Here is a 27,980-nt window from a genome sequence, read left to right as displayed (position 1 = left end):
AAGGGGTTCGAAGAGATTGAAGATGTAGAAGAATACTCCTAAAAAGAATTAGAAAATATAGAAGAATACTAACATAGATGAAGCTTGTCAATTTCTTTCAGCATTATGAGAAAATATAACTCTAATAGACAAAAACATGTACAAAATAATACCTTCCTCTATGCTACTCAGATCACCAATCTGATGCCTCCATTTGCTCCAAAACAGGGATTAAATATCAAGATACGTGGCCAAAATTCAGTCAGATCACTCCTTCTTCATCTCCCACTTTGGAATGTTGTTCACTACCTGAAAACAACAATCATGCATGATGTGATTTCGTCAATCTCTCTTTTTACATAAAATCCTCTCAAATTGGCTGAAAGCTACATGCTTTCTTTTACATGTTATCCTAATCAAGAAGTTATCTATAGTTTTTATGGACTTTTATAATAGATAATATCTAGAATATCAAAAATTGACTAAAAACTTGTCCAAAAAATCTAATATTTTGAACCATCGATACTAACACTAATGCCTAAAGTGGCATTGGCTCTCTAAATCTAAAAAGAAGCCACACTCTAGATTTTTTTACACGGTGTGCGCATAGCGGCACGACATTAATGTCATAGCGTGTAGGGTTGAAGGTCACCACAAGGGTTTGGCAAGAGAAGAATGTATGGGGGTTCAAGAGCTTTTACTTCAGAGATGGTAGAGATAAGAGAAGGGTTGAAGGTTTCAAGCCAAGTTCTTGAAGATAAGAAACAGCAGGGTGAAGGTAGATTTAGGGAGAGGAGTAGATGGAAGAGAAGGGGTTCAAAGAGATTGAAGATGTAGAAGAATACTCCCAAAAAGAATTAGAAAATATAGAAGAATACTAACAGAGATGAAGCCTGTCAATTTCTTTCAGCATTATGAGAAAATATAACTCTAATAGACAAAAACATGTACAAAATAATACCTTGCTCTATGCTACTCAGATCACCAATATGATGCCTCCATTAGCTCCGAAACGGGGATTAAATTCCAGGACACGTGCCCAATATTTAGTCAGATCACTCCTTTTTCATCTCCCACTTCGGAGTGCTGTTCAACTGCCTGAAAACAGCGATCGCGCATTGCGTGATTTTGTCAATTTCTCTTTTTACATAAAATCCTCTCAAATTGGCTGAAAGCTACATGCTTTCTTTTACATGTCATCCTAATCAAGAAGTTGTCTATAGTTTTTATGGATTTTTATAAGAGATAATATCTAGAATATCAAAAATTGACTAAAAACTTGTCCAAAAAAATCTAATATTTTGAACCATGGACACTAACATTAATGCCTAAAGTGGTGTTGGGGGTAAAGGCACTTCCGCCTAGCCACCTGTGTATTACTACACTGAGAGTCACCGCCAGTGCACACTATAGGTGGCGGATGCCCGTCACCGTCACTTTATTCTTTATTCTTTTAGTAACAGTTTGAATAAAGGAAGGCCCGGTCACAAATTGTGACTGTTGGAGTTCCCATTTCTTGTCTCTCTCTTTCTTGCTCTTGCTCTCCCGCCATAGCTCTTGTATGTAAGCTTCGATCCTTCTCACCTTTCAATTGGTATCAGAGCTTGGCTTCCCAACTCTTGAGCTTGGCTCGTGGCATTCTCAACTTCCCATCGACTCCCCACTAGAATTAGGTCTCCTTCCCAGCAGCCATAGCTCATTCTCTTGAGCTCCCGTCACTCCGCGACTTCCCGAGCTTCTTCCCGGCCTATTGAGGCACCATCAAGGCATTGACATTGAGGTATTGCTTCATTATTTTAGAGATTTATTTCTGTCCACATATCTAGGTAAACAGGGTAGCCACCATTGAAGCTTCCAATCTTCATATCTCTTTGCCACTGGTTGTGGGCTGTTAGAGGCTTGTTCCAAGGCCTCTTTGGCTCATGTTTGAGCCCTCCAATCTCTCCAGACCTGCCATGTGGACCAGCAGGAGTAGTAGCATCATCATGCAAATCTGCACTTGATTTTGGATAGATTTCATTCAGCCACTTCAGCTCCAACTCCAGCTTGGCATTAGGCACTTGTTTGGGCTCCATTTCAGGCTTTTTGCACATGTATTGATACTTGGCATTGATCCTTTGAGATTAGACATTTGTTTGGCTGAAAATAGTATTTTAGGACTGCTATAAATAGTCTACAGACATTTGATGCTAGTGCTACATTCACAGTTTATGCCTATGCTTGTTTGGGCATGACTACATAACCGGTTTGATGCCTATTGCATCCCGATTGATTGGGGGATTGAAGCTACATGTTATGCTATGATTTTGGCATGATTGTGGGGTTGGAAATACACAGTTTATAACAATAAATGCAAGCTGAATACTCTTGGGATGAAGTTATCTTTCATGCTTTGACATATGCCTATTGGTTCCAGGTATAAGTCTTGGGTTACGCTATGATGTATTGATCATCGAGGGATGACTTCGAGCTTGTCATTGGATCCGGATGCTTTTGAAAGCATTTCAGCCCACACTTATTGACATCAATCAATGCTTGACAGTGGTCGTTATATGCTCTTTGGGTACATGCTTACCCGATGCCTACAGCTTGATGCATTTGTCTTGGCACAATGTACCATGTACTTGTTAAGCTTTAGTACTCTCTGAAGACTTGGCTTGGATTCTCATTTGCTATTCCGAAATTTGTATTGGATGTCATTTTGGTTGTCAGATATCTTTATTGGGATGTATATCTTGCTCATGGATGCTACCTACAGTTGCTTTGTAGACGTCATGCTCTTGGGATGCTATTGAGGCATTGTCTTAGTTACTTATCTTTGGTACTTTGACTTGGTTTGATTGAGTTGTTGAGCTCGTTTATCTGCCTTTTGTTCCTGTTGGAGCATCTTGTATGCTTGACCGACATTGAGCAGGAGGTTTATGCTATTTGAGCATTTTACAGATACTTGAGACTTTGGAATCTCTTACACTTAAATGTTGCATGGTTCATGCACTGATATCTTGGAGTTGCTTTTAACCTGAGCTTGGGCTTTGCACTCTTGTGAGCATACACCTACTAGTATCAGGTCTTGCTAATATTATATATACTTTGCCCTACTGTCTAGGGGGTATGTCTACTCACTGACGGATGCTTTGGTGACATGTTTGGGTGTTTGCTCTGTTAGCTATATATAGTCTGTCTATATATAGCACCCCAGGTCCCCTCTATATATTCCTATCATGTGTGCTTAGCTGACACACTTCTAGGGTTCCACTTTTGGTGTCTCATACCTCTCTTCTCTCCTCTCTTCCTTTCATCTCTCGTCTTCCTCACAATTTCCATCATGCTCAAGGTCTTAATGACTTTTTAGTGCTGATTTATGCCCGTTTATGGTGGCTGGTCATGTCTTGGCTGTCATTTATTGACTTGATGTAGTGATTTGGTCAACAATTGACTCTCACAGTACCTTGCTATCATTTATTACAACAAACATATAACTCCGGTGTCGTGTTGCTGCGCATCCGAGTCGTATACACCTCCATTTCTTTTGTTGTGCATTTGTGTTAATTTCCACGTGTGATTCATTGTTTGTGTGATGCATTTTAATAATCCGCATCCAATGTATATATTCCCTTAGTGCATGTGTATGATTTTGTTTGGATGCATGATGTGCGTGTATTAGAAAAATATGAAAAACTGATGCCAAAGGATCTTTGTCCTGCTGCTATTTGTTCTAGCTCTATGTGCAATGACAGTCTTTAAGATCACCACATGCTATACATCTCGGTATGAAGGTCAAAAACCAGGAACTTCAGGGTTGAGGAAAAAGGTTACTGTTTTCAAACAACCAAATGAAGTCACTTTTGTTTCTGCAGTCAAAGTTTGCTCCAACATGACAGCCTTGGTGCAAGTGTTTTGAAGATATGCTACAAGAAGGACATTTAAAGGAGGAAGCAGAGTTGCTGCAAGATATGCCTCTTGCAAATAATCTTGTTGCTTGGATGTCAATGTTAAATTAATGCAAAAGGCATGGTGACATATTGCTAGCACAGCAATGCTTTGACAAAAATTATGCTCATGTCAGACCTTTATAAAAGTGCTGGAATGCGGGAAGAAGCTAATGAGATACAGAAGATGCGACAATGTTCCATGAGATTACATAAGAAGCTAGGAGAAGCTTTTGTTGAAATTGACCACAGACTCTATAGTTTTGTGGCCGGAGACAAAAGCTGCATGGATTCTCGAGACATATACACAAAAATCAAGAGATTGGAGTCTCAAATAAATGAGGAAGGTCGCTTGCCTAATTTTGACATGTGAACAAGAAAAATAAAAACTAAAAACAGAGGAGAAAAGGAAGGGGAAAAAAAAAAGACTAATTCGAGAGAGAATTCGAATAGCGGATGGAGGGAAGAACAGACGGCCTGTGGAGGATACGTGGGGAAAAAAAAAATTGAATGGGGAGCTTTTTCTGTCTCTTTTTTCTCTCGGTCTGTTTGGTGTCTGTGTGTGGTCTACCTGTGTACCGCGGGTCTGCATTTTCTGCCTCAGGGCTTTTCCGAGATGGTGGCAATTGTTGAAGACTGCGAGACCAGATCAGGTCGCCAGGGAACAGGGAATCCGAGATTCTCTGCAGAATCATAAACGGGGCGTATTCTTGATTGCTAGCAAAAAGATAACTGGGGAATGTTTTCTCATATGAGGCAAAGAGAGGGAGCTCTCTTTTGATGGGAACAGCCTGTTTTTGGTAAATCTCTCTGACTCTCATGACTCAGCTTCAGCAAAGACAGACCTCTTCCACAGTTATGGCGAAAACTTGAATACCTTAAGGCTTACACACAGACAGAAGAAGAAGCAACCATCATGTATCTCATGTTTTACACCAACGAGAATGGCGAAAAGGTCTACACGCTGCAAAAAGAGTCTCCGTTGGGCACTCCCACTCAATCAACGCATCCAGCTCCTTTCTCTCCAGAAGACAAGTTCTCGAAGCACCGTGTTGTATTGAAGAAGAACTTTGGCCTGCTACTCACGCAAACACCCATGCCAGCCTACTAGTTGTCTGATAATATAGCGTATTCTTTGAACTACTTCATGGAGCAAATATCCTGGTACAACGATTTGGTCTTGGACCTCTTCTTCCCTGCAAAGTGGTCCCGTACACCGCCCAGACATGGTTGAAGAATTACATTGCCGGGGTCATCTTATACTTTGTGGCAGGTGATCTCTGGTGTTGGTACATCTACTATTGGAAAAAGCATGTGTATTTCCAGGCTATGCCTTTATATGTTTCCTTGTCTACAGCATCAGAATACATGATTGAACAAGGTTGGACTAAGTGTTATCCTAAAATCAGCCATATTGGATTGCTTCACTACATAGCATGGTCGATTGTTTACCTTATGGTAGTAGAGTTTGTCATTTATTGGATGCATAGAGGTTTACATGATTGCAGACCCCTCTACAAATGACTACATGAAATACACCATATTTTCAATAAAGAGAACACTCTATCGCCATTTGCAGGGTTGGCATTTCACCCAGTGGATAGGATTCAACAGGCCTGTCCACATGTGATAGCAATTCTGTTTATACCGACCCACTTTATAACTCATGTTGCTCTCATATTTCTAGAGGCTGTTTGGATCACCAATATTCATGACTGTATCCATGGAAACATTTGGTCAATCATGGGTGCAGGCTATCATACCATCCACCATACAACATACAGGCATAAATATGGGAACTTCCTGAAGCAGCAAAATCTCGTATGCATTTTTTGGCAGCCATGCTTATGTGGATGGATCTTTGGTCAATTTTTGTTGTTCGTGAAATGAGACAAACAGTGGCTATGGATTCCAATTGAATACCCTTGACGCTCAAAAACAGGAGTTGGATTGCTGAAAATTTCTGCTAGTCTGATGTACCTACTGCTGTTGTGATCTGAATTTGATAGAAGATCTCTGAAAGCATCTGAAATCAGATGTGTGGAACAACAGAAGGATCACTGCACTAAAGGACATGCTTGACTGGATTATTAGTGCCATTATTCCGTTCAATGTAAAAGACATTATACATCTGAATGTAAACAGTTTAAGAGTTACTTCCACCTAGATGCAATGCTGACTAAGAGAAACTTCAGATTTTTCTGTACATGAGTTTCTTGTAACTCACCTGACAAGGAATATAGTGAACTTTGGCATCAAATATTTAAGTTTTTCTTGTTAGCCTCATTTCTTGCTGTATCTTGAACCCCGTGTTCTGCAGCCTTTGCGTGAACTCTCTGACATTTCTGGTGAACCCGATGTGAAAGTGCTGCGTCATCAGCAAGATGGGAGACTCGCAAGAAGAGATGACAGATGATAATGTCATGAAGAACCTGTTTCAGTCATTTACCATGTATATGCAGCAGCAAGCTCATGCAAAACGTGACAGTGATGCTATGGATGCTTTGAAAGCTGTCCAACAGGAGATGAAGCAGTTTAATGGCCAGCAAGTGTCAACTTACTACATTTGTATGAAGAAAAGATGAAGTTTTTTGGGGTTTCTCAAGATGTTTGGAGTCGCTACTTCTTGCGGATCGTGGTGCGCGCTCTTGAAGGTCGAATTGCTGAAATTCAAGAGGCACATGCAGGTTGGGCTGAATTTAAAAAGGCATTAAAAGATGAATATTTCCTGGAGGATACAGGTCTTATGAATCGCAGGAATTTTTTAGCATGGGTTTCTATGCCTAATAAGGGACTTTATGTTACCGCTCTTCTGCGAGAGTTTGAAAGTCGTTATGATCAGTTGGATGGGACTGAACAGCAAGCTTTGGAGATGCTGATTTACAGGAAAAGTTGGATGATCTTTTGGAAGATCAAGCTACTGATTCAGGTTTAAAGACTGAGTGGAGACATGTCATTGATGCTGTGAATGCTCTTGTCAAGAAGCAGCGCAGGAGAGTAAGATTGCATCGAAATACAGGAACAGTTCCTGAAAAATCCTTGGAGACTTCTTCTTCTACCCCTGCTGCAACTTCTTTGCCTAAGCCTACTCCTCCTGTTGTGAATCCACCAGTTCCTGCTGCTCCAGTGCCCTTATCTGTAGATGATGTTATTAAAGGCTTAGCGGATTTGACAATTGAAGCAGTCAAAGCTGAAGTTGGTAAGTTAAAGGAGCAACTTATGTCAGTACCTGCTGTAGCACCTGCTCCAGTGACTGCGTTTCCAGCTGGTCAAAGGAAAGGGCGACGATGTATTTGGTGTGATAGTACAGAGCACCAACACTGCAGAGATTGTGATGCTTTTCAGGAAGCACGTAAGAAGAATGTAGTGTTCTGGGGACAAGATGGGAAGATATGGCTGACAGAGACTGGCGCTCCTCTTGACACGAACTTTGGTAAGGGAGGTATGAAGAAGCTTGTTGATGATATGGCTGCGCGATCAGCTTATGTGAGTGTTAGAGGAGATGCTTCAGCTTTTGGAGTCCAGCTTGAGCAGAAATCTGATGGAGACTCTGCTTTATGGTCTTCTGCCTTGGAGATAGCGAGAAGAGGGAAAGTTCAAACTTCTACTATGACTTGTGTGGGCTCTAGCATCCTAGGAGAAACAGGATGGGATTCTCCTGTTGACAGGTATTCTATTTTTGCTTATATGGCTAAAACGCAGGGTTTAGATGCCATGGTTGAGGAAAAGAGAAGAAGAGATGAGGAGGGTCCTAGCTCCTCCAAAAAGACTAGAGGGGGTGACTTTGTTTCACCACCTGTTACAGCTCCACCTATGCCAAATTCTCCAGCTCAAACAGGTTTTGATCAACCAATGGGAGACAAGCAGAAAGAAAAGAGGCAACCAAGAAAAGAGCCAGGATTCAAGCTCTTGTCAGACCTTGATATGCAAACGGATATGAGTAAGATTTTTCATGAAAGAATTTCGAATAGTGAAGTCACTTTTACTGTTGGAGAGGCTCTTGGGATTGCTAGAAGAGAAATACAGGATCAGATGCAGGATCTTTTGCGGAGGAAACGACATGCGATGGAAGGACCTGCTTTACAGGGATTGTGGCATGGAGCTCTTGGGGAAGAGCATGATGATGCAGTGATGGTTGAGAATGCTTCTGTTAATCCGCAATTGGAGAAAATAGTGCAGCCTATGCAGTATGAAGATGATGAGACCCCTATTCTCATTCCTCGCAGCCATTTTTCACGAAGTCATTGGGCTAGAGCAACCACTGAGACAGTGGTAAGGATTGGAGAGAAACAAATTCCCTTGATTGCTTTAGTTGATCATGGTTCTGAGATTAATCTTATTGCTCGAGGTGTTTATGAGAGTGGCAAGTGGCCTATGGATGCAGAGCATGGCTGGCGCATGAGAGCCGCCAACAATACTTCTGGTGATATGTATGCTGCTTGTCCGAGTATCAGAATTTCTATTGGTAATGTTGAAGAGGATTATCATTGCTTTGTTCAGGATTCATGTTCTTATCCGATTATTCTTGGACAGCCTTTCATTACAGAAGCAAGAATGGAAACAAAAGTGATGGATGACGGATCAGCTTATGCGCGGATACGCAGTAAAGATGGTATGCGAGCTGTTCAGTTTATGACTGTTGGGGTAAATCATCCGAGAAACAGGGATTCCTTGCGTGAGGCACCACTACCTGCGAAGGAGTTGGATTTTCATTAGGTACCGCTGTCTTGCGAGACGCCAGTGGTAGGGAGCGGAGAAAAGAGGAGATCTCGCCTCCTGGCAGCCAGTCTTTCTCCAATAACTTTGTTGGGTTTACTTCAGATAGTTCAGTAAGTTATCAGAAAATTTCAGATTTGCCTAGAGCTGCCAGGCAGTACATTGGTCGTAAGGAGAAAGAGTTGAAGAATGCAGGTATCTTGCAAGCAGAAGAGCATGTGGATGGATTGTATGAAGGGATGTCTTATGCAGATACATTGTTTGAGATAAGAGCAATGCTGAAAACTGATGTATGCAAGGGTTCAAAGATCATACCTGTGCAAACCTTGGATATGTTTCAGGAAATTTCTGGTTTTATGCTGCAAACAGAGTTAGAGGCTGAGAAAACTCAGCAAACTGAATTTATGGCTGATCTTGATCAGCTAATAGAATTGCAGAGGGCTGAATTCATTCAGCCAACAGAGTTGAATGCAGAAATATTTCTGCATACAGAGTTTCAGGATGCATCTATGCAGTCCATAGAGCCGAGGGCTGAATTCATTCAGCCAACAGAGTTGAATGCAGAAAAATTTCTGCATACAGAGTTTCAGACTGCACCCATGCAGTCCATAGAGCTAAAGGCTGAAATTTTTCAGCCAACAGAGTTGAAAGATGCTGAAAATTTGCAGAAATTGCAGCAAAGGAAAGAGTGCTTGAATGATGCCAAGGTTGACACAAAATATAAAACAGTTGATAAGAAGGTTAAGCCGGTTGCAGGGCCGCTTCCTTCTGATAGTGATGAACAGATTGAAAAAGCTATGAAGCAGCCTATGTTGAGGGATCCTGCAAATATTGGTCATAAGTTTACAGCTGAAACTCTTGCAGAATTGAAGATTGGAAATGATGATTTTTTGCTTCCAGTGGAAAAAGAATGTTTTAGAGAGATGCTTGGACGTCATGGTAAGGCATTTGCTTTTTTTCCACATGAAATTGGCTGCATTAGTCCCGAATTGGTTGCACCTATGGTCATCTTCACTGTTCCTCATGTACCATGGAATATACGTCCTATACCTGTGCCTAAAGCACACTTGCCAAAGCTGATAGAGTTGCTGAATGAGAAGATTAAAATGGGGATTTTGGAACCCTCTTCTGCACCTTATTCTAACAGGTGGTTTACTGTACCAAAGAAGAATGGTACTTTGAGATTTATTCAGGATATGCAGCCCGTGAACAAAGTGACAATCAGGAATGTGGGAACAGGTCCAGTTGTGGATGAATTTGCTGAGGCTTTTGCAGGACGAGCCATCTATTCACTAGGTGACTTGTATTCAGGTTATGATCAGTTTCAGCTTGCCTTGGAAAGCAGGGATATTACTACTATGCGGACACCTATTGGTCTTGTGAGGATGTGTACCTTGCCTCAAGGTGCTACAAACTCAGTTGCTCATATGATGAATGCTATGCATAGAGTTCTTCGAGACTATATTCCGCAGTTTACCATGCCTTTTCTAGATGATGTGCCTATTAAGGGTTGTGCAGAAGAAGAAAAGAATGAAAGTCTTGATTTGCGTGGATGTAGACAGTTTGTGGCTGATCACTTGATTGCTTGTGAGCAAATTTTGACACGATTAGAGGAGGTAAATTTGACACTTTCAGGGCTGAAATCTGTCTTTGCTATTAATGAAGTCATCATAGTTGGGCATATGGTTGGATATTATGGCAGAAAGCCTTCTCCTGCAAAGGTGGATGCCATAAACAGGATTGCAGAGTATTGCTCGACTACTTCAGAGGTGCGGAGATTTGTGGGAGCTTGTGTATTTTACATGATTTGGATTCCTCATTTTGCTCATATTGCAGATGTTCTCTATCAACTGCTTCGAAAGGGGCAGAAATTTCATTGGGATGAGAAGCATTCAAAAGCCATGCGTAAGCTCAAGAAGCTGTTGCAATCAGCTCCTACTCTACGCAAGGTGGATTATCAATGTGGACGGCCGATCATGTTGACAGTTGATACTAGCCCTATTGGCATAGGTTGGGCTGTGGGACAGGATGATGCTGATGGAAATAGGTATGCAATCCGCTTTGGAGCTAAAGTTCTTAATGAGCGACAAAGGAGATATCCGCAGATTAAAAGAGAATTGTGGGGAGTAGTCACTGCACTGAAGTGTGACAAAGGATATTTTATTGGAGCTTCAGTTATTGTGGAAACAGATTGTTTGCCTTTGCTTGGCATGATTACTAGTTGCTCGACTCCAGATATAGCGATGCTTCGGTGGATTGCCTATATCAAATCATTGAATCCAGAATTTCGACACATAGCAGGGAAAGATAATCCAGTTGCTGACATGCTTTCTAGAGCGAGATATGAGGATGAGGAGTCAATGCTTGCAGAAGATGATGAGACAGAGTTTGCTGCTTCTGTCCTTATTCATGAATGTCATGTATCTACTGTTGAAGCCTTTATTGAAGAACTTTATGTTGATGAATGGCTGCAAATTGGACAATATCTAAGTTCATTGACTCGAAGAGCTGATTGGACAGATGATGAATTCAAGAAAATCAGAAGGAAGGCTTATGGGTATTTCTTGAAAGATGGTTTTCTTTGGAAGCATCCAAGAAAGAGAGGAGGCTTGCCCTTGAGAGTAGTTTGTGATGTAGCGATGCAAATACAGATTATGCGAGAGTTTCATGAGAGCTCATGGGCTGGACATAGAGGTGTGTGGGCTACCTATGAGAAAATCAAAGAAAGATACTGGTGGAAAGGGATGTATAAAGATGTTTCTCACTTTGTGGAGACTTGCAGGGACTGCCAGCTTTACTCTTTAGTGCGACATCGTGATGAGCTGCATCCGACTTATCCACTATGTATGCATTACAAGTGGGTGGTAGACTTGGTTACTTTGCCAGTGGGACTTTGGCAGATGAGATATCTTGTCTTGGCTAGGGAGGATCTTACAAACTATGTTGAAGGTAGACCGTTGCGGACGAAGACCACCACTACAGTATGTAAATTCTTGTTGGAAGAAATATTTTGCAGGTATGGATGTATAGGCAAGATTACAGCTGATCGTGGAGAGCTAGATGCTGATGAAGTTAGAGAATTCTTCTCACGGCTTGGGATTAAATTGGCTCTTACTACTGCCTATAATCCAGAGGGAAATGGCAAAAGTGAAAGAGGACATCCGCCAATAGTTAAAGCATTGGCAAAAGCTTGTAGAGGTCGGATTGGAGATTGGCTGAGATTACTACCTTTTGCATTGTGGGCTGATCGCTCTACACATAGTGTGACTACTGGATACATGCCTGCGGAGTTGATGTATGGGCAAAAACCTGTCATGTCTACTGAAATTTGTGCTCTCACTTGGAGTGTTCTTCCGTGGCATGAGAATTTATCAAGGGAAGAGCTGTTAGCCCTTCGAATTCGTCAACTAGAGAGAAGGACAGAAGATGTGCAGCTAGCCGTTGACCGTTTGAAGGCAGCCCGTCTCAGAAATAAGGACAGGTTTGATTTAAGGCATCGCTTGAGGCCTAGAGCCATAAAAGAAGGAGATTGGGTTCTAGTCTATGACAGTAGTCTAGAAAATCAGCATAGTAGCATGAGAAAAATGGTTCAAAGATGGTTTGGACCGTATGAAGTGAAAAAGGTTTTTGACAATGGTACTTATGAGCTGGCTGAGTTAGATGGAACAACATTGAGGGTGCTTATTGCTGGAAAACGAGTCAAGATTTTCAAGAGAAGAGAAGATGAAGAATATGCACTTGAAGCATTGACAGAAGAAGAGCAGATAAGAGAAAGACAAGCAGAAGAGACAGAAGACATAGATGATGAAGCCGATGGAGAAACAGGTCTACTAGAATCAGAAGATGGACTTGACCTGTTTGTGGAGTTGAATGATCCTGGTTAGTTGGCACATCCGGAGGATGCGCAGGTTTAGAGGGGGTGGATGTCGTGTTGCTGCGCATCCGAGTCGTATACACCTCCATTTCTTTTGTTGTGCATTTGTGTTAATTTCCACGTGTGATTCATTGTTTGTGTGATGCATTTTAATAATCCGCATCCAATGTATATATTCCCTTAGTGCATGTGTATGCTTTTGTTTGGATGCATGATGTGCGTGTATTAGAAAAATATGAAAAACTGATGCCAAAGGATCTTTGTCCTGCTGCTATTTGTTCTAGCTCTATGTGCAATGACAGTCTTTAAGATCACCACATGCTATACATCTCGGTATGAAGGTCAAAAACTAGGAACTTCATGGTTGAGGAAAAAGGTTACTGTTTTCAAACAACCAAATGAAGTCACTTTTGTTTCTGCAGTCAAAGTTTGCTCCAACATGACAGCCTTGGTGCAAGTGTTTTGAAGATATGCTACAAGAAGGACATTTAAAGGAGGAAGCAGAGTTGCTGCAAGATATGCCTCTTGCAAATAATCTTGTTGCTTGGATGTCAATGTTAAATTAATGCAAAAGGCATGGTGACATATTGCTAGCACAGCAATGCTTTGACAAAAATTATGCTCATGTCAGACCTTTATAAAAGTGCTGGAATGCGGGAAGAAGCTAATGAGATACAGAAGATGCGACAATGTTCCATGAGATTACATAAGAAGCTAGGAGAAGCTTTTGTTGAAATTGACCACAGACTCTATGGTTTTGTGGTAGGAGACAAAAGCTGCATGGATTCTCGAGACATATACACAAAAATCAAGAGATTGGAGTCTCAGATAAATGAGGAAGGTCGCTTGCCTAATTTTGACATGTGAACAAGAAAAAGAAAAACTAAAAACAGAGGAGAAAAGGAAGGGGAAAAAAAAAAGACTAATTCGAGAGAGAATTCGAATAGCGGATGGAGGGAAGAACAGACGGCCTGTGGAGGATACGTGGGGAAAAAAAAAATTGAATGGGGAGCTTTTTCTGTCTCGTTTTTCTCTCGGTCTGTTTGGTGTCTGTGTGTGGTCTACCTGTGTACCGCGGGTCTGCATTTTCTGCCTCAGGGCTTTTCCGAGATGGTGGCAATTGTTGAAGACTGCGAGACCAGATCAGGTCGCCAGGGAACAGGGAATCCGAGATTCTCTGCAGAATCATAAACGGGGCGTATTCTTGATTGCTAGCAAAAAGATAACTGGGGAATGTTTTCTCATATGAGGCAAAGAGAGGGAGCTCTCTTTTGATGGGAACAGCCTGTTTTTGGTAAATCTCTCTGACTCTCATGACTCGGCTTCAGCAAAGACAGACGTCTTCCACAGTTATGGCGAAAACTTGAATACCTTAAGGCTTACACACAGACAGAAGAAGAAGCAACCATCATGTATCTCATGTTTTACACCAACGAGAATGGCGAAAAGGTCTACACGCTGCAGAAAGAGTCTCCGCTGGGCACTCCCACTCAATCAGCGCATCCAGCTCGTTTCTCTCCAGAAGACAAGTTCTCGAAGCACCGTGTTGTATTGAAGAAGAACTTTGGCCTGCTACTCACGCAAACACCCATGCCAGCCTACTAGTTATCTGATAATACAGTGTATTCTTTGAACTACTTCATGGAGCAAACATCCTGGTACAACGATTTGGTCTTGGACCTCTTCTTCCCTACAAAGTGGTCCCGTACACCGCCCAGACATGGTTGAAGAATTACATTACCGGGGTCATCTTATACTTTGTGGCAGGCGATCTCTGGTGTTGGTACATCTACTATTGGAAAAAGCATGTGTATTTCCAGGCTATGCCTTTATATGTTTCCTTGTCTACAGCATCAGAATACATGATTGAACAAGGCTGGACTAAGTGTTATCCTAAAATCAGCCATATTGGATTGCTTCACTACATAGCATGGTCGATTGTTTACCTTATGGTAGTAGAGTTTGTCATTTATTGGATGCATAGAGGTTTACATGATTGCAGACCCCTCTACAAATGACTACATGCAATACACCATATTTTCAATAAAGAGAACACTCTATCGCCATTTGCAGGGTTGGCATTTCACCCAGTGGATAGGATTCAGCAGGCCTGTCCACATGTGATAGCAATTCTGTTTATACCGACCCACTTTATAACTCATGTTGCTCTCATATTTCTAGAGGCTGTTTGGATCACCAATATTCATGACTGTATCCATGGAAACATTTGGTCAATCATGGGTGCAGGCAGGCTATCATACCATCCACCATACAACATACAGGCATAAATATGGGAACTTCCTGAAGCAGCAAAATCTCGTATGCATTTTTTGGCAGCCATGCTTATGTGGATGGATCTTTGGTCAATTTTTGTTGTTCCTGAAATGAGACAAACAGTGGCTATGGATTCCAATTGAATACCCTTGATGCTCAAAAACAGGAGTTGGATTGCTGAAAATTTCTGCTAGTCTGATGTACCTGCTGCTGTTGTGATCTGAATTTGATAGAAGATCTCTGAAAGCATCTGAAATCAGATGTGTGGAACAACAAAAGGATCACTGCACTAAAGGACATGCTTGACTGGATTATTAGTGCCATTATTCCGTTCAATGTAAAAGACATTATACATCTGAATGTAAACAGTTTAAGAGTTACTTCCACCTAGATGCAATGCTGACTAAGAGAAACTTCAGATTTTTCTGTACATGAGTTTCCTGTAACTCACCTGACAAGGAATATAGTGAACTTTGGCATCAAATATTTGAGTTTTTCTTGTTAGCCTCATTTCTTGCTGTATCTTAAACCCCGTGTTCTGCAGCCTTTGCGTGAACTCTCTGACACCGGACTCACATTGATTTTTTCATGCTGAAATATTCTGAAATAATATACTTTCACTAGTACTTGGTGGGCAGCAGCTTTGGTTACACTTTTCTCACAATTTTCTCTCGATTTTGATGCTTTTTTGGTCATTTTCTGCAGTAAACAACAAGCAATTTTGAACTGTCTGTAGTCTTCTAGCATGCATTATGGTGAGTTCGTCCACTGATCATGCTATTTTCAACATCACTAAGCTTGATGGTATGAATTACTCTTATTAGAAGAGCCAGATTTGGCAGGTGTTGGCACAGAAATCGCAGATCAAACTATTGAGGTTGACCGGACATCTGCGTGCAACTATGCCAGATGAGGAATGGCTTGAGCTTGATGAGTTATGCAATTCCACTATTGTATTATCTCTCACAAAACAAGTTCATTACAATGTATTTGAGGAAGAACAGAGTGCATGGCAGTTGTGGGATAAAATCAAGAATCTCTATGATAAAAAAAGTCCAACGAGTCAGATGTATTGGCTGAAGCAACTTATGGATCTGTGCATGAAGGAGAATGTGACTATGTATGCTCACTTGAGCTAGTTCCATGCTATACTCAAGAACTTGACTTCACAGGACATCACTTTTGCAGAGGATGTCACTCCTCTTTTCTAGCATAGCATGAACTGTGCAATGAAAGGCGCAAAGATAAGGGGAGAGACAAAGTGCAGTATAAGTCTTCTGATCGCAGCATAGTGCTTGCAAAGTCCAGTGTTAAAATTGAAGAGATCAATGTTATGCACCATGAGGATGTTGATGATGATTATATCCTTGCAGCTTCTTCTAGTGCTTCGCAGATGACAGAGATACACTCTATATATGCACAGTGTTGGTGCTTGGACTCAGGTGTGTCCTTTCATGTGATACCTTGTCGAGAGTGGTTTCATTCATATCGTACTGTTTCGAGTTCCGTGCACTTGGGTTATGATAGCTCTCTTAATATTGCATTGGTGATGTTAGGCTACAGATTCCTTCTGGCAGCAGTTTTGTTATGCAGGACGCACGTCATTTACCTGCTTTGACACGCAGTCTCATGTCAACTGGACAGCTTGATGACGCAAGTTATCATGTATCTTTTGGAGACTCTGCATGGAAGATCACTTGTGGCAGACTTGTGATTGCGAGAGCTGCCAAGGCTAGCAACCTCTATCCCTTGATTGTATCCGCTTCTTCCCTTAATCATGTTTTGCCTGTGGGTTCTATCCCACACGTATCTCTTTTGTAGGTAGCACAGCCGGAAAGTACAAGAGTGCATTGTCTCAGATTGAGACGCCCTTCGTAATGTAGCAAGAGGGCAGTATATGCTGCGGATCAAGGCTTTAGTCCTTGGTTGCCTTGTTTTTTTTATTCGAGGCCATTTCGGGGCCTGTTTTGGAGGGGAAAGTTTTCCACACGCACTCAGGAAAAGGCCTTGTTTTTTGCTGTGCGACCACTGTTCTACAGGTCGGTGGAAATTTTCCATAGAAATTGCATCGTATGCCTGTGCGCAGAGATATCGGGAGTTATAGAATCATCCTTGTTGCCTGTTGATGCAAAATTGTCATTAGGAAGTGACTGTGTGGTCAAATACAACTTTCGTCAGTTTTGCAGATTTGCCCTTGTGAGGTTGAAGCTGTGTTTTTTTGCAGTGACAAAATTTTTTGCAGTGTTCTGTAATGGCGTCTGATTCTCTTTCACAGATTATCACTGAAAAGCTTGACAAGAACAACTTCCAAGCATGGAAGTTTAGAATGACAAATTTCTTTATGGGAAAAGGATATTGGGAATTCGTTGCAGGAAATGAAGAAGAACCAGTTCTTCCTGATGTTCCCAATCAACAGCAAATGTAGGCATTTAAAGGATGGCATTAGAGAGTGGTGCACAGATTAGATGTTGTACGCTCACGTAGTGAATGTCGGAAGGTCCCCAAGAACAATAGAACTCTACTTTTTGCACAAATTACAAAGTAAAAAACATGAACGACAAGAGCAAGACACCAATTGGGTGCAATCTCCCCCCATGCCTTGTGTGAGCGCTCCACAAAGCATGTATTTTATGTATTATTCATCTTCAAGCTCAAATAATAGCCCAAATTACAAAATAGCAAGCTTTTAGCTTTTGAGTTTTCTTTAACACAAAAATAGGAATAAAGCTAATGGATAGTGCCCAAAGAGTCTGGCACGCCCATTACAATGTCCAAATAGAAATAACATAATCATGCGCCCATGCGCATACAAAATAATGATAAATATCTGACGCCTTAATAAATAGGCGTGACAAAATATAGGCGTGGCGCCTATCAAAATATAATCCATAACTTGAATACTCGCTATCCTCCAATGCTTTCCTCCGCCCCTGCTGTTATCTCTACACATCAACTGAAGCATTCACAATCGTTAGTAAAATAATACAATTAAACCGACAAAAGTGAATACCTAGCAGTCTTCAACTACATAAATAAATCAACTTGTTAGAAATAAATCCTAACCTTAATTTATTACGAGTGTGCACTCTAAACTCATAGATATTTATTAATTTAATATGCATTTTGCGGAATCACCCGCTATGGAATCACCCATGTACACACTAAATTAATGAAACGCCCGAAAAGGACAGCCGTCCCCATCAACTTCTCGCACAAAGAATCCACTTTGTGTATGAGCCCCAGTCATCAAAGTTTACGGAATCCACCGTAAAACCTCACGGAATCCACCGTGGCACGGAATCCACCATGAAATATGCCTCCTGGCATCATACCAAAGTTTACGGAATCCACCGTAAAACCTCACGGAATCCACTGTGGCACGGAATCCACTGTGAAATATACCTCTTGGCATCAGAGAGCCAGAAAAGTTATGTATTGGCTGTCTATCAGTATTTTAGACTCTATGATTGTGCATATTCAGGATGCAAGTACGCCAAAGGAGGCATGGGATACTTTGTCAAAAATGTACAGTACAAATACGCAAGCCAGGAAAATGCAGCTCAAGCAAGAGTTGCACAATGTGTAAAGAGAAAGTATGAGCATCAATGACTACCACATGAAGGAGAAGAAGATTGCAGATGCACTTGCTTCCATTAGGTCGCCAGTGAAAAATGATGATTTAGTTTCTGTGACCTTGAATGGTCTAGGAAAGGATTATGTACAGTTTCGAACATCCATTTTTGTCTGTGAAAGATTTCTTGATTTTGAGGAGTTGATTGCTCTTCTAATTTCAGAGCAGAGAAATGGTGGTGCATCTTCTTCAGGAGGAACTTCAAAAGAAGTTGTCTTCTACTCAAATGCTGAAAGAGATAGAGGAGGCCGATCTAGAGGCCGTGGTAGAAATGAGAATATGCAGCAAACTTAAGAAAACCAGTCCTATGGAGGAGGACGTGGTAACTCTAGAGGCAGCGGGAGCCAAAGAGGTCGTGGTGGATGGCAAAGAGGCCAAAATCCAAACAACAATGTTGAATGCTACTACTGTGATAAAATGGGTCATATGGCTAAAGACTGCTATCAAAAGCAGAATGACATCATGAATGGAAAATTGCAACAAGGGAATTATGCATCTTCTAGTAGACAGGGTGATGACAGAAATGAGCATTTGTTTATGGTGCAGCACATGACCAATTCTGTGACAAGTGCAGAAGAAAGCAACGATGTGTGGTATGTTGACTCAGGTGCATCAAACCACATGACAGGTCATGCAAAATGGATGCAGGATGCAAGGAAACTGGAAAAACCAGGATTTGTGGAGGCTGGCGATGATACTGCACATCCTATTGTGCAGATTGAAAAATTTCCTTTGTCTATGCAGGATGGGAAAAAGAAATACTTGTCGGATGTATTTCATGTCCCGAATATCACCAAGAATCTAGTTTATGTTGGTCAAATGGTTGAGCAGGGCTTGCAGGTCAGATTTAATCCTCATGGACGCTTTGTTGAGGATATGAAAAATAAAGGTCGCTTGATAGCAAAAGGAAAGAAGAAGGGCAGAATGTTTACGTTGGATGTAGACATGCCTGAATTGAATGCAGCAATGTTTGCATATGGGACCGGTGTAGTTGTAGATATTCATATCTGGCATAAACGCATTGGTCATGTTAATGTACAGTGACTTAAATCAATGCAGGCCCAAAATATTATTGCAGGATTGCCTAAATTCAAGGTTACAGAAATGCATAAGGTATGTGAAGCTTGTCAATTTGGAAAACAGGCAAGGAAACCATTTCCTAGACATGTTCAAGAGAGTAAGAAGCCATTGGAATTAATCCACTCTGATGTGTGGACTACTAAAGCTGCATCTATTGGAATCTGTCATTATTTTGTCACTTTTATTGATGACTATAGCAAAAAAGTTTAGGTGTATTTTATGAAAAAGAAAAGTGAAGTGTTTGGGCATTTCAAAACTCTTAAAGCTATGGTTGAAAAAGAAACAGGCCTGCAAATAAAATGCCTAAGGTCAGATAGAGGGGGAGAGTACCTCTCAAATGAGTTTGCAAGGTTCCTGCAGGAGCATGGCATAAAGCAACAATATTTATGCAGTCATAACCCACAACAAAATGGAATTGCAGAAAGGAAAAACAGGCTTATTGGAGAGGTATCTCGTGCCATGCTCAGCGAAAAAGACTTGCCAGATTTTTACTGGGCTGAAGCAGTTGCTACAGTAGTCTACATAATGAACAGGACTCCCACTGCATCAATACATGGGATGACTCTAGAGGAGAGGTATACTGGTAGGAAACCAAATATTTCTCATTTGAAAATTTTTTGTTGCATTGCCTATGTTCATGTGTCACATGAGTTGAGATCCAAGTTAGATCCAAAATCTGAGAAGTGCATCTTTATTGGTTACTCTCTGCAGCAGCAGAAATGGTATAGATGCTATAACCCTTCTACTCGTAAGTTTACAGTGAGCAAAGATGTTATTTTTTATGAGATGAGTAGCTGGTATAAACCAGTAAACGTGATTGATGATGTAGATGCACAAAATGGTAATGCTACACAGAATTCACAGCAGCAGTCACAAAATATTAGTGGACTTGGAGTGTCCTCTAGCAGTGGTTCACATTCTTCGCCATGGACAGGCAGATTGAGATCGAGAGAATCTCCTCAAAACAATGTAGATAGTGGTATACAAGTTTCACGAAAAGGAAAAGAGAAGGTAGATCAGCCCATGTTTGATGTGAATGCAGGTCACTCTTATGTAGATGGTGAATCCAGTGGCTCAGAACAGAGCATTGATGATGAGTTGGGTATTCCTTCTATTGTTACACCTGAAGTAAGAATGACCAAGGATGTTTTGAGAGCACTTGGGAGTGAACCTACTTTGCGCAGGTCTACCAGAGCTGGGTATCCTATGGATAGGCTAAAATATGATGGATTTTCAGCCATTCACTATGCCTATATGGTCAAAGTGATACAGGAACCAGAACCAACTTCTTTTGAGCAAGCCATGGGAAAAGAAAAAATGGGAGAAAGCCATGGATGAAGAAATGGATGCCTTGGAAGAAAATGCTACAAGGAATTGGTACCTTTGCCTAAAGATAAGAATGCAATTGGTTGTAAGTGGGTTTATAAGGTGAAGCACAATGCAGATAGTTCTGTGAACAGATACAAGGCAAGATTAGTAGTTAAGGGGTATGCACAAACATATGGCATTGATTATGAAGAAACATTCAGTTCGGTTGCAAGGATGGCAACCGTAAGAGCAGTCATTGCTATGGCTACATCAAAGGAATGGTCTTTACATCAGATGGATGTAAAGAATGCCTTCTTGCATGGTGATTTGCAAGAAGAGATCTATATGGAGCAGCCACCAGGTTATGTGCATGCTCTTCATCCTGAGTTTGTTTGCAGGTTGAAAAAAACCTTGTATGGCTTGAAGCAAGCACCTAGAACATGGTCTGACAAGATAGGACATTATCTTGTCACTATTGGCTTTCAGATTTCCAAGGCAGATTTCTCACTTTATGTGAGAAAAACAGAGAAAGATATTATGCTACTTATCATTTATGTTGATGATTTGATTATGACAGGTGATAGTGATGAAGTTATCCTTCATGTGAAAATGCTATTGAAGCAGAAGTTTGAGATGAAGGATTTGGGAGAGCTGCGTTATTTCTTGGGCATTGAGGTAATTAGATCACCAAGTGGGTTACAGCTCTTACAGAGGCAGTATGAATTGGACATGCTGTCCAAATATGGGATGACAGGCTGTAAGCCTATTTCAGTTCCTTTGGAGCAGAATGTGAAGCTGAGTGCAGATGCAGGTGAGCTTCTCGAAGACCCTACTATATTCAAATGCATAGTAGGAAGTTTAATTTAAACCAGGCCAGATTTGAGCTATATTGTTGGATTGGTAACTCAGTTTATGCAGGCTCCAAGGAAACTGCATTTGGATGCGGCTAGATGCATACTTAGGTATGTGAAGTCCACATTGCAGTATGGACTATTTTATGAGATTGGGGTTCAGATACAGTTGTATGGATACAGTGATGCTGATTGGGTTGGTAGTATTTCTGATAGACAATCTACCAGTGGATATGTGTTCTCTTTTGGGAGTGCTGCAGTCACTTGGAGCAGTAAGAAACAGCCTACAATTGCCTTGTCAAGCATAGAGGCTGAGTACAGGGGTACAGCAATGGCTGCATGTGAGGTAGCTTGGTTGCATAAGCTACTTTATGATATGCATCAGCCTACAAATGGGCCAGTTGTCATTTATTGTGACAACATGAGTAGTATACACTTGGCAAATAACCCACTCTATCATGCTAGATCAAAGCACATTGAGGTGCATTATCACTATGTGCAGGAGAGGGTTTTACTAGGTCTTATTGATCTAGTTTATATCAGCATAGAGGATCAGGTAGCTGACATATTTACGAAGGCATTGGACGCAGAGAAGCTGCACAAGTTCAGAGACCTGCTTGGTATGCAGGAATTGGGATTGAGCTCGAGGGGGAGTGTTGAGATATCGAGCTCCACTCGTGATATGCCAGGGTGACCGTTGTGCATTTATGTCACCGACTTGTTAGCTCTGCAGATGCGGTTGGTACACCGCCCATGAATAATAGCTAGATGACAGCTATCCTTATCTACTCTAGTTCGTGGCTTAGTTAGTATGCCACCTTAGTTAGTTGAGTTTGGTTTGAGACCCATATATAGGGTTCTTCTATTTCTGTGTACCAGAGTTCTTTTTGGCTTACACAACTAAGAAGAGGAAAACTGTTTTCAGCCTCCACCTTTGTGTGTATTCCCCCATTGTGTAAGTGAGAAAGCTACAAGTGAGACTCCTTCCTTCTCTCCCACAATCTTGACACAGACTAGGTCTACGCATAAGAAGTCTGGTAGGCCACGCATGAGTGAGCCCTTGGCATTGGTACGTTCGGATGTCTGTAGGCCCGTGCCTTGTCAATCTATGGGTGGTGCAAAGTATTTTGTTACTTTCATAGATGATTTTTCACCTCTGCCTAGCCGCCCGTGTATTACTACACTAACAATCATCGCCACTGCACACTACAGGTGGTGGGTGCCCGTCACTGTCACTTTATTCTTTATTCTTTTAGTGACAGTTTGAATAAAGGAAGGCCCGGTCACACATTGTGACTATTGGAGTTCCCATTTCTTGTCTCTCTCTTTCTTGCTCTCGCTCTCCCGCCATAGCTCTCGCGTGCAAGCTTTGATCGTTCTCACCTTTCAAGTGGCATTGGCTCTCTAAATCTAAAATGAAGCCACACTCTAGATTTTTTTACACTGTGTGCGCGTAGTGGCACGACAACGTAGTTCACTTACAGGTGGACATTGAGAGACAATGTTAGATATTCTCAATGTCCCACCCTCGTAAGGTGCCACCAATGATCCATGGTACTCTAAGTTGTAAAGCCCCCATTCTAAAGAGAAGCCATGTGTGAGCACGAACATTGGGTGGGTCCTGACTTGTATGTCAGATGAGGTCTATGTGACCGGGTGGCAAAAAGATAATCTTTGTGGATCTAACCTTTGGGTTAGATAGAGTAATTATACTAGTAGCAACTCAAGACACAAGGAAATATTCCCTAGCCGACTAGGGAATGTTGATAATATGGTTGAATATACCAACTATACTACCTTCTTGGGCTATAAAAGGAAGACCTCTCTAAAGCCATCATCAATCTATCTTTTACTTTATCAGAGTTCTTTTAACTAGCCTTAAGCTCTTTGCTTATTATCTTTCTAGATCGCCATCTAAGCTTCATAGTGGAAGCACATGTGTGGGCATAACTATCTTGTATCAGTTCATTTGAAATTAAAGCAATCTCTGTTCTTCTCATATTTGCTATGTGTTCTCTACTCATTGTTCATATTCTGTCTAGTGTGTCGTGTAATTTCTACAATGTATATCAATGTTCATGGATCATATATCTAAAATCACATACTATTTTTCATTGTTTTTAGGTGTCTTTGTGACTACACATATCTAAGAGATCTATTATCCCAAGCATGGCCTATGACTTCTTACAACCTCTATTTTATGGATGATGTTTTTATTGAAAATGGATGTCTTCATTTGTTCTCAAAGTGAAATCACGTATAAAATTTTCTCTTGAAATAATGATAGAAAATGTTTGTATTTGCCAATATCGTACATATTGTATGAGAATCTCACGATATAGAATAAGAAGATCATCATTTACTATTTAGTAAGAAGGTTTGATGTTCATGGTGGGAGTGTGGAGGGCGGATCAATGTCTTGTCGAAAAGAGAAGGTATTTATACAAGCAAAGATTTCACAAGATATATGTATAATGTGTGTGTGCATGTGTGTGAATGTACACTCACTTATTAATGCTCACTTTCATATGGTTGATAATGTAAACTTTACTAGCTATGAGCTTCGGTGTCCTATGAAGTGTTATGTGCACATCAAATTAAACCAAATTTTGGGTGGTCACTACCACAAGGAATTTCAAGAAAACGTACGTGATTCTCTTTATTATCGTTACAGAAAATTCCTTAGGGTTATACATGGGAATAGAACTTGGTAACTATGGAGGTAGCCTCTCGGGCGTAAAACAGAGACTTCGATAGAGTTTCATACGGGGAATAGCATTTTCTAGCTGCGTGGAGGGGATATAAAGGGAAATTGGAATGTAGATAAGTCTCTATGTTCAACTATGCCTTTAGCCCTAGCATCGTATGGAGGCCGTAGAAATTTGTAGAAAATTTCTCAAAACTACACAGATTTTCTGATATATCGTCCGCAAGCAAGAGAGAGGAACTAACTTACCATCATGATCCGCCATCAGAACAATACGTTGTTGGGAATACGGGGACGGAGAAGCAGCTATCAACGTGAAGATATTGGACCCGATGAATTGGCTTGCGATTCATAAAAGCCGGGCTTGGAAGGCAAATCGAATATCACAGACTGGCCGAGCAACATGGCGGACACGTTAGAAATGGATGGCCTAGATATCGGGAAGGTTTGTGTACATAGAAGGGCTACATGCACCACGCGAACCACCTCATCTGCAGTCTCTGACGACCTGCCCAGCTTCTTATCCAGTAACTCGATCTGCTGGCTCCTCTGAAACAACGCCCATGCCTGTTCACGACACAAGGTAACAGTATAACCTACAGCCAACGCGGTATCACGTACTCAAATGACTTGTATGAGAAGAATTCCACACCCATTCCAGCAAATGTAGCTGTTCTGGCGGTAAGCTGTGGTCTTTGATCCTTCTCCCGCTCACGATCTCCAGCACAAGTACACCAAAGCTATAGACGTCTGCCTTCTCTGTGAGCCACCCATTCACTGCGTATTCAGGTGCCAGATAGCCCCTTGCAACAGAACAACACGTTAGACTTTTGGAGCTGCTATAGAAGAAGAAATTAACCCAGGACATGGCAAAAAGATCAAATAGCTGTGGCTTACAGAGTTCCGGCGACCCTAGTGGTGATGTGAGTTACGTCGTTCGGAAAGAGTCTCGCTAGGCCAAAATCGGCAACTTTGGGACTAAATTTGCTGTCTAGAAGGATGTTGCTTGCTTTGATATCTCTGTGCACGATCTTAAAATCGCAATCCTCATGAAGATATGACAAGCCCTGCGCTATACCGATGATAATATTGAATCGGGCTCTCCACTCTAGAGTCGGGCGCGATTGGTCTGATCCTGCTGCATCCAGTTATGTTTAATACCATCTGCAAATTCTAAATTATTCTGAGTCTACACGAGATGCTGCAAGTGGTGCAAAAATGCAAACGGCTGAGTCAATTATTTTACCGAACAAGAGCATGTCCAAGCTGCGATTGGGAAGATATTCGTAGACAAGGAGACGTTGTGAACCTTCGGCGCAGTACCCCAGCAATTGGATAAGGTTCCTGTGTTGGATGGTGCTGATGAGGTTGATCTCACTTGAGAACTCTGATACGCCCTGATGGCTCTCGTACGAAAGCACCTTGATGGCTACCTCCCGGCCGGATTTGAGGCATCCCTAAGCGTCAGGTCAGATGCAAGCTTGGATAATTAAAGGAGCCGGAATACGACAGAGAGTTGAGCACAGTGAACAAGTATACGCTTATAATCGGGGGGAGAGAGAGAGAGAGAGAGAGAGAGAGAGAGAGACCTTGTACACAGGACCAAATCCTCCCTCTCCTAGCTTGTACCTCGGATCGAAGTTGCTGGTTGCCTCTTGTAGCTCGTGAATAGTGAACTTCCTTGCATTCCGTCGGAAATGGTTGGATAGACTCAGCTGCAGGCTCTCCTCTGCACAGAACCCTCAACGATATTTGTCAGACACAGTCCGGGGACTTTTCTAATTATCTGCATGAGAAACAACCCTCGCACCTCGAGTATTGAACCTGTCAGTTTGGTTTCCTCTTCGACGCTTTTGTTTTCGGGTTCCGATTCTCCAAAGCAGAAGGGCCACCACAGCTGCAGCGAGGACCAGTATCACACCCGCCACCGCTGCGGCAACGGGAATTAAGGGCGATGTTCTCTTCTTCCCTGACGTGGCACCGGAGTGCTGATGAGCGCCAGAGGCCCAAGAAGGGAGAGGCGCGGGTGCCCTGATCGCAGTAGCGCTGCGGCTGTTGAAGAGAATGGGCGAGTTGTTGTACACGTAGTAGCAGCTGCCGAAGTAGACCTGGCCGGCGATGGAGTTCTTGCAAACGGTGGAGAAATTCGAGACCTGAGAGAGACAGGTGGAGCACTGGGAGGAGCTGATGTAACCAACGCACTGGGCGAGGGCGTAGGCAGTGTTAGTGCCGCTGCCTTGCCTGTCGGACCAGAAATACCCCCGACTGGATGGGGCCGTCTGGGCAGTGCGATTGAGGACAATGCCTAGGTTGTCGCCGAGGCCGGAGCTGCTGGCCAATATCTGAGAAGACGAGCAGTTGCCCGTGACGAGTGAAAAGTCAGGGTATGCAGGGAAGTTGGAGTTTTTATATCGAAGATAGCAGCCCTCCAGGATCATGCGCATCCCCAGGCTCTTCGGGTCACAGTAGGGCTTCGACACTATGGCCGACACGCAGTTGGCGCATTGCTCCAGTGTAAGGTCGCCCCTGCACTGATATATGCCGTACATGTTCATCTCCAGAGTCCAAACGTTGCCCGTAGAGGGCTGTCGATGACGCGTTCTGCAGAGCCAGCATGACTTGCAGGACATTTAGAGTATCATTATTTGACGGCCCATTGCTGCAGTCGCCGTAGACAAAGTCGGTAAAGGACTGGAGGGCTAGTTGCGAAGTCCAATTAGAACATAACAGAGCAAGCATCAGGAGCGTCGCAGACAAGCGGGGATATTGCAGACCTGCCATCATAGCGCTCCAATCAGAGACTCGGTTTTCAAAAGCGGAAAGACAGAGTAAATACACCGCATTGCCCTGGCTGTATTGATGTCTCATGACTTTGAGCGAGAGACGACAGGCTCCAATCAGCGTGGAGCCCAGCAACCCGCGACTTTGAAATTTTGGCCACATGCTAGTGTGACGCCTTGATAAGAACGTCTATTTTCAATGATACTACTTTCTATCCTAACCAGCCCTACACAAACGAAATGATTGCACACTACCCTTGCAAGTTGCACTGTGCTCTTGAACATGCTGCTGGTCAAGTGATTGCACAGTGCTCTTGACCATGCTGCTGGTCAAGCTCAAATGGAGGTGTCGTCCATCTGGCATCGTCAGACACCATTGTCGGTTTAGGGCGAGTTCGTAGTAGGGCGTCGGATAGAGAGACTATTGAAAACCCACATCCATCTTCGTCGAATAGAGAGACTATTGAAAACCCACATCCATCTATATCCATTTATACTACTTATTTTCGAATCTAGTAAGTCCACCACCAAACCGCGGTCAAAAGTCCATCCAAACTAGGAGTCCTAACCAAAAAGTAAAATGAGGCTAAAATTGAAATTTTCTCTCTCTCCCTCCTAACCGGATTTCTTCCAATGGGCATACTCCCCCCAATTGCCAAATCCACCTATGAGTGCAAGCACATGTTCATCTTACACCTGTTCCCATATCCAAGTCCCTAGTCTCCGTCACCCACACCATGAACGCATTGTGTCTTCTTCCAAGATGGATAGCACTTGGCCGTTAAACAGGCCCAATCAAAGACCATCATCGAGAGGTGCACTTGCACCTGGCTCACGTTAAATATCGGCTT

The 27,980-nt window shown here is 42.2% G+C and overlaps 1 protein-coding gene and 3 pseudogenes across 4 annotated transcripts; 2 read left to right on the top strand and 2 right to left on the bottom strand.

Moving 5' to 3' along the window:
• Positions 1-2,054, bottom strand: part of LOC148021155 (chaperonin CPN60-2, mitochondrial-like) — a 105,688-nt pseudogene extending 103,634 nt beyond the window's left edge.
• Positions 162-27,177, bottom strand: LOC148021152 (cold-responsive protein kinase 1-like). 4 transcript variants are annotated; one of them, XR_015694678.1, is made up of 7 exons: positions 26,160-27,177; positions 25,939-26,078; positions 25,596-25,806; positions 25,247-25,487; positions 25,002-25,152; positions 24,599-24,916; positions 162-288 (listed from the first exon to the last, which is right to left on the bottom strand). XR_015694678.1 is itself a non-coding variant. In XM_087698995.1 (6 exons), exons 1-6 carry the CDS (start codon positions 26,977-26,979, stop codon positions 24,659-24,661), a joined length of 1,821 nt encoding a protein of 606 aa, XP_087555121.1. In that variant the 5' UTR covers positions 26,980-27,177; the 3' UTR covers positions 24,267-24,658. The 4 variants fall into 4 exon arrangements, 2 of the variants coding, with proteins under 2 accessions (XP_087555121.1, XP_087555123.1); XR_015694677.1 differs by lacking the exon at positions 162-288 and adding an exon at positions 17,377-17,725; XM_087698995.1 differs by lacking the exon at positions 162-288 and having other exon boundaries at positions 24,267-24,916.
• Positions 4,066-5,798, top strand: LOC148021154 (delta(7)-sterol-C5(6)-desaturase pseudogene; annotated as a pseudogene).
• LOC148021153 (delta(7)-sterol-C5(6)-desaturase pseudogene) lies at positions 13,937-17,006 on the top strand (annotated as a pseudogene).
• Positions 27,178-27,980: the final 803 nt, after the last annotated feature.

This window comes from Lygodium microphyllum, chromosome 18, assembly GCF_053477565.2.
Source record: "Lygodium microphyllum isolate KBCC chromosome 18, Lygodium_microphyllum_v1.1.10, whole genome shotgun sequence".
Lineage (NCBI taxonomy): Eukaryota > Viridiplantae > Streptophyta > Polypodiopsida > Schizaeales > Lygodiaceae > Lygodium > Lygodium microphyllum.
This window is presented reverse-complemented; position numbering and strand designations above follow the sequence as displayed.